Source organism: Sceloporus occidentalis, unplaced genomic scaffold (assembly GCF_023333645.1).
Source record: "Sceloporus occidentalis isolate IW3139 unplaced genomic scaffold, rSceOcc1.0.p SCAF_72, whole genome shotgun sequence".
Lineage (NCBI taxonomy): Eukaryota > Metazoa > Chordata > Lepidosauria > Squamata > Phrynosomatidae > Sceloporus > Sceloporus occidentalis.
This window is the reverse complement of record NW_028317052.1, coordinates 993,078-1,004,944: the sequence shown is the minus strand read 5'-3', so window position 1 is coordinate 1,004,944 and position 11,867 is coordinate 993,078. Positions and strand designations below refer to the sequence as shown.

Sequence of the window (11,867 nt, the reverse complement as noted above, 5' to 3'; positions counted from 1 at the left end):
TGAAATTACATACCGCAGCATCGGAAAGCGGAAACGCCAGAGTAAACTGCATTTTATATACCACCTGATGGACGCCCGCACCAATCAGAACCCTTATTAAATAAAAACTGATTAAAAATATTATATCTGATTAGGCGAAGGGGAGTAGGCGGGGCCACGAAAAGTGAGGAATCCTGTAACGCGCGCGGGTAGAAGGCTCCGCCGCAGAACTTGTTCACGTGACGGTTGGCGGGAAGGCGGACGGACTGTGGTTTCATTTGCTAATAGTGGGTGTGTAAGTCGGTGAGCGAACATGAAGAGGAGTTTCCCCTCACATCCCACAGCCGCCACAGGTAATCCATTGCGTTGTTTCTTACCCGTTTCCTCGTGTAGGCTTGGGCTAAACGGCCTGGTAATAAGGTTAGGGTTGCCAGCTGCTTGGGTTTGAATAGGACAGTGTTTATTGAATACTTTCTCAGATATAGTATATCTATATACATGTAGTGAAAGGAATGGCATGTGCACCTCAGATGGTCGTGGAACAGGCCTTACACATGGGAAAACTGAGTGAAATGTGGCCATTACATGCAGCGTGCCATTTCACACCTATGGCTATTGCCTTGTTGTGATGTGATGTGAGTTATCTGCTTACCTCTGGTGTCGCTGCCTCGGTCTGTGGCTTAAGGGTTATTGTTACTGCTTCTGGTAATGCTGTCCCATTTTCTTGGAAAACATGTTATATGGAGTTGCATAGGGGTTGCTGGCTTGCATGGTAAGCATGTCAGTTGTAGTTGTGGCTACCTCGCTTCATAAATGTATTTCACGCTCATATATTCCTCTTTCCCCCTTTTATGTATTACATGGCTGTACCTTGCTTAAAGCTTTGTGCTTTTCTCTGGATCCATTTCACATATTGCATCCTTATGATTTTCTGTAAAGTGTGTTTTCTTGCATTTGCAGGTTGCCTTCCTGTGCCGATCTTCAACCAGAAGAAAAGAAATAGACAACCACTGACATCCCTGCCGCAGATGAATGAACCTGCTCCCAGCTGTTTTCATCATGACCCAGAAGGCTTTGATTTCTCTGCTGTATCCACGGGTAGATAGCTGAAGGCTAAACTTGTATATTTGGATTCATACCAATTTGCCAATTTTATTAATTTGTATGATTGTCTGACAACGAGCACGGGCACCAACAAAAACGAGGCAGGAGACTCCAACTTAGCATTTGGTTTTTTCACTCTCGCTCATACTCTCAATTAGAGCCTTGCGTGGGACTGCTTTTTTTTAAATCTCGCTCCCGCTGATTTTTTTGACCAATCCTGCCCGCTCCCGCTATGTGGCTGTTCCGCTCCCGCCACATTTGTGGCCAATCAAGCCCACCTCCTTACCTGAACTGCAGATTTCCCACGCAGTCCCGCAAGGCTGCCCTCGAGTTGCTCCCTCACAGCGTCTCTTCTCTTGCTCCGCCCAGGAACAAGGCGCAGTCACGGGAAGTGACGTCACATCACGTGACTCCGTTTTGTTCCTCGGCGGAGCAAGACAGGAGACGCTAAGGGAGCAGCGAGAAGGCAGCCTTGTGGGATTACCGGGACCTGCAGGTACAGTGCCTGACTGCCCGCAACCCCAGCAAGACCAACCGCGCCCGCAAGTGTTTTGGCGGGACCCGCCTCCCAATGCAGTCCTCTACTCTCAATGACTCCCTACCTTCTATGCCAACCGATTTCACGTCCCTGTCTCCTTTTTTGCAGTTCTGCTGCTTGTCTTACCTCTTCTTGTTCTTCTGGATCCTGTCTTCTTTCTTGGTCCACTTCTCCCCACTGTCCACTCTGTTAACCTATACTCAGTGCACACCCTGTCCCCCATCAGAGGAATGGGGGAGAGGCTTTGCCTTGTTGTGGACGTGCTACAACAGGTCAGAATAATGCAGATGGATTTGAGGAGAAAGAAAGGTGCAGAAACACTTCTTTCTCGACTTATCTGCCTGGAGTATGTCTGCAAAAGAGGGAGGCTCAGTGGGCCCATGGGGACAGCCTCTCCCCCATTCCTCCAGTTGGAGTTTTGATGAAGCGCTAAGGAAGCCGGGACAATCCAGCAGACAGTGAAGAAAGAAGACAGTAGAAGCAAACAACAAGAAGAGGTAAGACAAAAGGAGACAGAAGTGGACACTGATGTGGTCGGCGGAGAAGGAAGGGAGAAATTGAAAGTGGGAGAGAGTGAATGAGGAGGAGTGACAACTAATTTTGCTTCTCAATTAAAAAAGCCCTCTGAATTTCGTCGGAACTGAAAGGACAGGGAATTAAATTCATTGTCAGAAAACGATTGGACCAAAAGTGAAAAATGTGTCTGAAATGTTTTTGGTCCATTTGTACAAGTCTACTATAGGCAACTATGTGCATCCTTCTGACTTCTTAAGCTTTCTGATACTTCCTTACTGGTTCTAATTGATCGTAAGGTTTTTTTTTTTTAGGGGGTGGGTGCCTTAGTATTTATTTGAAAATAGTTTTTTGATGCCTGTTGTTCCTTAATCTTAGATATCTAAGCCTTTCCTTGCCTTGTTTATTGTATCTTCTGTTTTCTCCCAGAAGCCAGAAACCCTAAACCAGTTAACCCTGAGAAAAAAATAGACACAAGGTAAATGAAGTAACACGGTTCTTTATATTGTATATATTATTTATTCTGCAGAAGAGTGATATTCTGGTTCATTCACAAGCTGCAATAGATGTAGTTTGACATCAATGCTTTCCAACTTAAATTAAAAAGTTACCTGGTGTTTCTTAACCTGATATTCTTATAAATATAATATTGAAGGAATTCTATGGACATTGTTTTTCTTTTGGTGTCTCTAAATGCATGTCACCACGTAGTTCAGTTGCTACACTTTATTGGCAGATTGTTTTGTTTGTTTGTTTTTTTAAACCTACATCAGTAGGATGTAGCGGGACTCTATAGATATTGACAGTGCATATGCTTTTTATAACACTCAGCACTACAGTGTCCGTTCCCAATGTCCAGTATACTGTAGTAGATCTATCTTTGTGCTTTACCTCCTTTAACCCCTTGATGACAATTGCCAGTCCGGGCACGTCACGGAAAAACATGTCGTTAACGACAAAAAACGGGTAAAAAAAATCGATCCGTGATCTTTTTTTTTTTTTTTTTTTACCCAAACGGCGTTGCTGTAATGCCTCGACCTCGAGGCATTCAGCAACGCCATGATCGGAATCAGGGGCCATGTCTGGCCCCTCCCCGGGGCGTCAACATCCGCCATACAATGTATGGTGGCGGACGCCCGTTTTAAAAGCGTTTAGGAGGTGATCAACGATCACCTCCTAAACTTAAATGGTGTCGCTGGAATGCCTCGATCAGGAGGCATCCAGCGACACCAAACACTTACCTCTTGATGGACTGTGACCGCTCCGGAGAGCGGTCACAGCCGCAGCTGCCGGTGATCTTCGCCATCAGCAAGATGGCGGCGGCCCAGGAAAAAAAATAATAAAGATGAAAAGGTTCGCTAGACGGTCTCCTGACCATCTAGAGAACTCTGGCTCCACTTGCAGGTTGATAACAGGTACTGCATTCAACCATGCAAGTCAATGGAGCCCAGCTTTCTAATCACAGTGTGATTAGAAAAAATAAATTAAAAATAAAATTAATAATAATTAGAAAACAAAATTGTAAAAAACCAGTAAAATGTAAAAATAATTTCCCTCTGATGTCACTATCGGGGGAACCTTCAAGTTGAAAAAAAATGTTAAAAATGTTTTAAAAACAAAAAAAAATAAAAAAATATATTTTTGTGAGCAAGTCCTAAAATTAGCATATTAGCTTAAAACAATTCTCGCATGGAAAGAGTTAAAATACTGGCATATTAAATGCCCATGGGCTGTCTACTTTTAAAAAATGTATGATTTGATGGGGTAAATTGAATTGGCCGGATTCAACAATGTCCCGATTAACACGGGGGGGAGGATGGCCACACATCTAATTTCCAATTAGAAAAATGCACACGTACCAAATGTGGCCTTTTAGTTCCCCCCAAAAATGACAAACCCATGCATGTGGGGTATCACTGTACTCAGGAGATGTTGTAAATTCATACATAAAGTAGGTGTGTGTGTGGGGAAAAATACACACACAAAAATACTACTGCAAACTTTGAAAAAATGCTGGTGGTAAAATGTGTGCATGCAAAGAGTTAAAATACCAGCATTTAAAATACCCTGGGGTGTCTAGTTTTCATAAATATATGGTTTTGTTGGGCACACTGAAATGGCCCGGCTCAAAGATGTACCAAATAGGGCATGGGCAGTGGATCCCCAAATGCCAAAGTTCAACATTGAAAAATGTGCATGCCCCAAATGTGGCCCTTTTGCCCCCAAACAGCCAGGCAAAATCATTCATGTGGGGTATCACTGCGCTCATGAGATGTTGCTGAACACATATTGGGGTGTTTTGTGATAGTGACATATACAAGAACTTTTTAATTCATACCTGAAGTAAAATGTGTGTGAAAAAAAAATGCAAAAAAATGACTACCACAAAGTTTGACAAAGACTGGTGGTAGATATGGTGCATGGAAAGAGTTAAAATACCCTGGGCTGTCTAGTTTTCAAAAATATATGACTTGATGGGGTAAATTGCATTGGCCGGCTTCAAAGATACCCGAAATGGCACATGGGGGGAAGAGTTACCAGATTTGGAAAAATGGCTTTGAAATAGCAAAACGCTACCTGTACTTTTTGCCCCATAATGTGTAGAAAAAAGCAAAAAAACATAAAAACATTGGGTATTTCTAAACTCAGGACAAATAGTAGAATCTATTTAGCAGGTTTTTTCATTACCTTTTATAGATGAGTAAAAGATTTTTCAACTAAAAGTTAGAAACAGTCATTTTTTTCTAAATCTTTCACCATATTTTATACTTTTTTTAATAGTAAATAATATGATACAATCAAAACAATGTCATCTAAAGAAAGCCCTTCTTGTCCTGAAAAAAACAATATCTAATGTGTGTGGGTTCAGTAAACGGGAAAGAAGAAAATTACAACTAAACACGAGCAGCGCAGAAATGTTAAAACGGCCATTGTCACGAAGGGTACAAAAAGTAAAATCAGCCTTTGTCACGAAGGGGTTAAACAACATTTGGCATTGCAAATATATGTACTTTTCTAAACATGCCTGTACATTACTCCTTTAATTTTCGATAGCTATCTGTAAATAGTAAGTAGATAGTATCAGAAGCAGTTCGGTCATGTCTTAGATGAGCTTACAGCCGTGTTTGGCTTCATGCAAAGATTAATTTTGAAAGATCTACATATCCAGTTTTCCTGGGGTACGATGTGATGCATTCCTGGCTCTGTTGAGCTACTCACAGGGAAACAGTGGTGATTACCTCAGTTAAAATGATGACCCTTTCTCTTTTGAACCCACAGATAACACTCTGTATGTGTGTATGTTTATATGTATGCATGTATGGAGGTGACCTCTAGCTGTAACATCTAAAAAAAGAAAAGGGTTTCCTAATGGTCAATTAGACTTTTAAACTTGGATTAGCAAACACAGCATGTCTTTGGAAAATATAAGAGTAATGGGATTGATAGAGAGTTGCTGTACGCCTATAAAGATATTCCATTAAAAATCAACTGTTTCCAGCATTTGCATCATTAACACTGTCTATATTTCTAATCACTTCGATGTTATGTTAATGGACAAAATTTGCTCTTCTGTCAAAAGCAAGGAAATTTGCTAGTTTTTTTTTTGTTTGTTTGTTTTTTTTTTTTTTGAAATAGGTTTTCAATGTATTGAAATTGGTCTTGGCAAATTTCTGCAGAATGTGTGAGGCAAACTAAGTAGGACAGATTGTTTACAGGCACTAGTATGGAATATAAAGCAATAAATCTATGCTACAAGAGATTCACACTGTTTACATATTTATCACACATCAGATAGATGGTTTTTTTTTTTAGGAATGAAGACCATGCTGTGGGCAGAGTAAAACCTCACAACAAACTTACTGTACAAGTAGGCCTCATTCCATCCATGTCGTGGATCTTTTGAAGCAGAATGTGGCATTAAAGATATTTAGATTTGTTTTACCTATATTTTAATGTACAGTATGTACTTTAACTCCCTATGCATGTGTTCACACAGCTTGCAGGTTCTTCAGCCTATGCGATGTTCTTTGGTTCATCAACAGTATAAATCCAACACAACCGCCTGTAGAGCAGTGTAAGTCCATATTTTATTTAGCATTTGTACAAACTTTATACACACCATACCCTTGGGCTTTTGGGGAAGTAAAAGTAGAGGTGGGAAGGTAAAAGTTATAATAAAAATATAGGTAAAAGTTATAATAAAATACAAAAATAAAATTAAGAAAATCAAAGTCGTGCCTGCCCTCACTTTAGCCATCCCAAAAAATAAAATACAAATAAAAGGCTTAAACTTTATGTTGTGTATGAATTTGAATCATAAGTTACAACAAAATAAAATGTCAAAAAAATATTGGTAAAAATATGTGTGAGAGAGATCTGAGAACCAGGAGACAACCAGACCAAACATACACAGTGATTACATGCAAGGTGCTATTTCTGGTATTGTGGTGATCACTTAAAGTAATATCAATGACTTTGTAGCAAAAGTACAATTGTGGTATGCACTAGGGAACAAACGAATCGTATTGTGCAGTGTCCTAGATACAAGATGTGCGTGACATGAGCCTCTTAGGCGGAGGACATTGAGCTATGTATGTATGTATGTATGTATGCATGTATGTTATAAGCAACAGGACATACATGAAGAGTGAACACATACAAAATATAGATTGAGTCTTTCAACACTGACCCTGGGTTGTGTCCCTAAACCCATTGAAAACAATGCATTTTGAGCCTGTACATGTACGGGCTTTGTCATTAAGGGGTTAAATAACTCAACATTCCCAGTATCGGTGAGGGCAGAGTGACTGAAACTAAATCTTTGAGATATTTATGTTAATCAGTAGATTTTTCCCTTATTTATTTAGAGTATTGTTTGCGTTCTTCAAATATTTTACTCATTAAATGTACAGGCCCGCAGGAAATAAACAGAATTCCTTACCTGGAGAAGTAAACTTGCACCAGGGTGTAAGGAGAGAAGTGTTTCCTGACACTAAAGCTTTCTATGGAGAAATGCAGCATTTAGAAAGTGTAAAAGAACGCCATGCTTTGAAACTTCACTCTGAAACAAAGACATCAGGACAGCTACATTCAGCAACAAGTAAGGGAACTGCATTGTCAAGAGCAAGGGATCAAGCATTATATTCCTTTAAAAGCTCTCCCAAGCCAAGTAAAGACAATACATTTGCTGATATGCCTGAGGAGGAAATGGTTCAGGTAATTAAATACAGTATTAGCAATCTATGAGCAGTTCAGACAGCACATTTATGAAAGACCGCATTTAGTTATAAACTAGCATATTGTATATGTAATCGATAAGAATAGTAAAACACTGCTAGTATTGCTGGAATAAAGTATCGCTAAGGCTGTTTTACTGCTTATACTCTGTTTCATGCTGCCACCTTATGGATGTTCATGTGTACTTCTTATATTAAGTCTAATTGTAAGAAAAAACAAAGGACACTGATCTATTTCTCACTTCTTGCATATCTGTGCATATGAACTGGATCTTAAGGCATTATAAACACTGGTGCTCACCCCTGGGCGTCCCTCGCTGATCTAACCTTGTAACTCTAGTGTTAGCGATGTACCAATACAAATGGTCGGTAGGACAAAATCCTGTCTGGGTCATTTTAAGGATTCTTCGTGTTACATATAGACATATATATTTATACAAAGGCATACTGGGGGAATTGATTGTAAAGGATGATTTTCCACTACAGAGAGAGAATCTCCACTCATAAGAGCTGGTTTCTTCCTCACTGTATGTTTTAAATGCCTTTTTGTTTTTGTGACTTTTTCCTCAAAGTTTTTAACTACTAGCACATCAACTAACAAGCCTTTCTATCACTTTAAAGTCTGTTCCGTTTTATCAGCTGACTTTCAAAGAAAAGGAAAATTCTTTACGTATAATACCGGCAACTATCGAGAGCATGAAACATTGGAGTGAATACACAGACAGGATACCTTTATTATTTGAAGTGTTGGGTACGTATTGGCTAGATTATACTTCATACTGCTGAATGCCCAAACCGTTCTCAGAAATAATAAAAAATAACATTTTAGCATCACTTTTTTTTTTTTCTCTCTCTAAGAGCACTGGTCATGATGCACAAAAGCAAGTCACCAATTGCTGTAAAACCTAAAAACAAGCTTTTAAACCTTCTTGGGTTTTTGTGTGATCAAATCTTTGAAAGAAATAATAAAATCAGAGTGTAGTTATTGTACCTGATCTAATACCCCATACAACCTCACCAAGAGACACTGTATATTATAGTATTTTGTAATGCACTGATTTTTAAATGCAACTAAATATGGTGGAACTGTATTTCATGTGTTCATGGTTGTATACTGTGGTAAGATTGTTTAAAAGGAAGGGAATATGTTGCAGTATTTTTGTGATTACAATGACAAGAAGTAAATGTGTATGCTCACTAGGCAGTCGGGTGCTCAGTTAAATAAACGTGACCGACTGACTTAATTTGCATTCTAACATTTGCAAAGTAGACATGCAACTTTAAATACTGAGTTACAGGCAAGGGCATGCAAGTTCAGTGTGAACTTTTATATCCTCACCCTGGCACATGTATGATATTGCTAATGAGAGGTTGTGGAAAAAGGCTATCGTAGTTTATTCAATAACATAATATATTTAACTACTTTGAGTATATTTCTAACCTTCTGATTTCGTAGGGTTAACGTTAAAATGTGAGCTTCTAGCATTATCTTTTATGCATTTCTGCTTACACTGTCTTATATTGGATGTACGCTTGGAGTCTTGTTATATAAAAACTCATGTTTTACTCAACTGCAAAATGGAAGTATTTATTTGTTTTTAAAATAGAATTTGTCTATTAGTCAGTCAGTTTAACATTTTTTTTTTCCTTCCGTTAGCTACACTTGATTCTGCTGTTACATGCGGTGAACACGGATCGAAAATGTTCCTGTTACGAGACGGCAAGAGTCACGTGCCTTGTGTTTTCTATGAAATAGTATGTCATTTGCTTAAAATATGTGCTTATATTTTAAGCTAGAAGTATGACAGTTTCACAAGTAGTGAAATATAAAGTAAATCACATAATATACAAGCAGAATAAAAAGCAAGTGTCCTTTATAAAAAATAATAAAATAAAAAAGGATATTTACATCAGATTGTGGTAGCATGAAGTGTTGCTTTGAGAGCATATCCTAAACAATAGAAATTTGAAATCAAATAGCTTATTATGTGTATATGTACCCACTGCTCAGATAATCGCAGGGGCTTGCCAGAGATAAGTCAGGGATGTCAGAAGAAAGCCCTGCTTATATTAAGCGAGTAAGAAAACATAGTAGAAATGCTGATGGGTAACAAAACCTTTTTCCTTAAATAATGTAACGTGTTTTTTCTCCCCCCCCCCCCTCCCGGATAGGACAGAGAATTACCGAGGCTAATCAGAGGTCGCGTTCACAGGGCTGTGGGTAATTATGACAAAAAAAGAACAGTTCTGAAATGTGTTTCTGTAAGACCTGCCTCTGCCGCGGAGCAACAAACTTTCAAGCAGTTCATCACCGCTGCTGATAAAGAGATGGAGCGATACGTTAGGTCAATAAATGAAATTTAGGATTTAAAACAAAATCCAGAAGTACGTTTTGTTCATTATCTGTTATCTCACTGCTATGTAAATACGTTCATTTGATCACCTTGAAAAAGAGAGTACATTAGATTACGATATTAGAATAGTATCACATTTGTTCCTCTTATGTTTTGTCACGCTGAACAAACTGTCCAAACAATATTTTGCTTTGTTTCTTTATATCAAGCTTGATGCAAATGTAAAAATGCAAACTAAAAAGTGTATTTAGGCCCATTTTGAATACGTGTTTCTTGGCATAAATATTCTGTGTCTTTGGTTTACAGACGGTGCCTGCAGGTAATTAAAAGTTTAAAAATGAAACCCCACATTTTCACAGTTCTAGTTTTATCAGTTATATTTGGTAATACAGAAGGTATTATCTTTACAAGTATTTTTGTTGAAACAAAACCTCTTAAAATGTTCATTTTACTTAACCCATTTAAAAATGTAAATTTAAATTGTAGCAACGTAATGACAGCAACAATGGCTGATCTTCAGAAGAGTGAAGTCAATATACAAACACAACATTCCACGAGTTTATTTCAATAAAAAGTAATTTATTAGTGTGACAAAATCAATGAAAAATATATTTTAGTTAATCGTTTCATTTTTAACATTGGAATCTAAACATTTGAGTATAAATTAAAGGCAAATAATAATTAACAGCCATTTTGTTTTCCAAAGACACTAAAAAGAAATGTGACTATATATATATATATATATATATATATATATATATATATATATATATATTTTACAAATATTCACTGAACAGTTGCAAACAAATACAGAACGTGGAACAATATATTACAGAATGTACAGTGTCTTGAAGTTAATAAACATCCCTGGTACGTACGGTTTTTGTTCTGTTGATCTTTTAATAAAGGCACAGGATGGTAAGGTGGCAACTGTTCCATTAAGTTTTTACTTTGTTGTCTTACTTATCGTATTCTCCTGTTTACACGACAGGACATACGTATTTAACAACCATGTGTAGCGGAGTACCACTGTTGATGTCTTTATTTGCTCATATTTATGCTTAAAAGCGTTTTTTTTGCTTTTGTATGAAATATTTTAGGTTTGAAAAAGGAATTTGTATTGATCTATACATTTACTTAAAATTTCTGCGCAGAAAAGAATGATTTCTGATACTGTTTACACACACTAGAACTTCCACTATTACTCAACATTGTACAAAAAAACCCACAGAATGATCATTTGGAAGCAAAATTATTAATTTTTTTTAATCTGTGTTCTGCACACAAACATGTATGTTTGTCAAGCAGGATAGGGGTTAAAACAGATTTCTAATGCTTAACAAAGAAAACTTTATACAAATGTAGTGTGAATTTACACAATTCTGACACGGGTACTAAGCAGTCATTGGCAAAGTCTCCCAATTACTGTTGGCAGAACTTCAAGGTTATATCAATTATCCCCCTGCAAATTCTAGCGAGGATACTGCGTACCTCTCCAGGCGTACATCATTTAATCCGTTTCATACATTGTGATTGAGAGGCTTGTGCTTAAACTGGGAAATCCGAACCTGCGGCCCTGTTTGTGGTTCTCAAGGTCGACACGCCTGTCCTGCACCCACATAGACATTTAAATTGTTACTATCGCTACAGGATGATAGTACTGATGTTTACATTGCAGATATCACCAAGTCATGTGTGTGTATACAGTGCAGGCTCGCCGGTTATTGTGGTGAATCCATCGTCCCTTCACTCGCAGCCGTTTGTGAATACATCAGATACCCGTCACTTACAGCTGGCCTGTCGTTTATAATGGCATTGGATAAAGACAAAATGTAATCTTTATATTCCGTTAGACACATTGTTAGCAGATGCTTGGTAATTAAAAGCGCAGGCTTTGAAAGTTTTAGTATTCGACTGTTACGGCTTTATTTAGAATAATTTGTGTAATTACAGCATGATTGATGTTTTCTGGTACCCAGGACATGAATGCTCCAAAAGCATGTATTTTGTTGAGCCAGATATTACACGTGATTTACTTTGTTCCATTCATCGCATGTATCCTTTCTCTTTAAGGGGTATACACGTGTTTCTAACACCATTGTTAAAAGGGGATGTTAACAGCTGTGCTCACCTCAGAATGTA

The 11,867-nt window shown here is 38.0% G+C and overlaps 1 protein-coding gene across 1 annotated transcript; it reads left to right on the top strand.

The window, feature by feature from the left end:
- The first annotated feature begins 292 nt into the window (after nt 1-292).
- LOC149286056 (spermatogenesis-associated protein 22-like) lies at nt 293-9,735 on the top strand. The gene is made up of 7 exons (XM_089494400.1): nt 293-332; nt 940-1,077; nt 2,564-2,612; nt 7,048-7,351; nt 8,011-8,122; nt 9,029-9,126; nt 9,544-9,735. Exons 1-7 carry the CDS (start codon nt 293-295, stop codon nt 9,733-9,735), a joined length of 933 nt encoding a protein of 310 aa, XP_089350526.1.
- The last annotated feature ends 2,132 nt before the right edge of the window (nt 9,736-11,867 follow it).

Bases quoted from the DNA above. Each gene is read 5' to 3' on its own strand.
- LOC149286056 (XM_089494400.1), top strand. From the start codon at position 293: ATGAAGAGGAGTTTCCCCTCACATCCCACAGCCGCCACAG. The intron at 2,613-7,047 runs GTAAATGAAGTA...TTAAATGTACAG, and splicing joins GAGAAAAAAATAGACACAAG to GCCCGCAGGAAATAAACAGA. The intron at 9,127-9,543 runs GTATGTCATTTG...CCTCCCGGATAG, and splicing joins CTTGTGTTTTCTATGAAATA to GACAGAGAATTACCGAGGCT.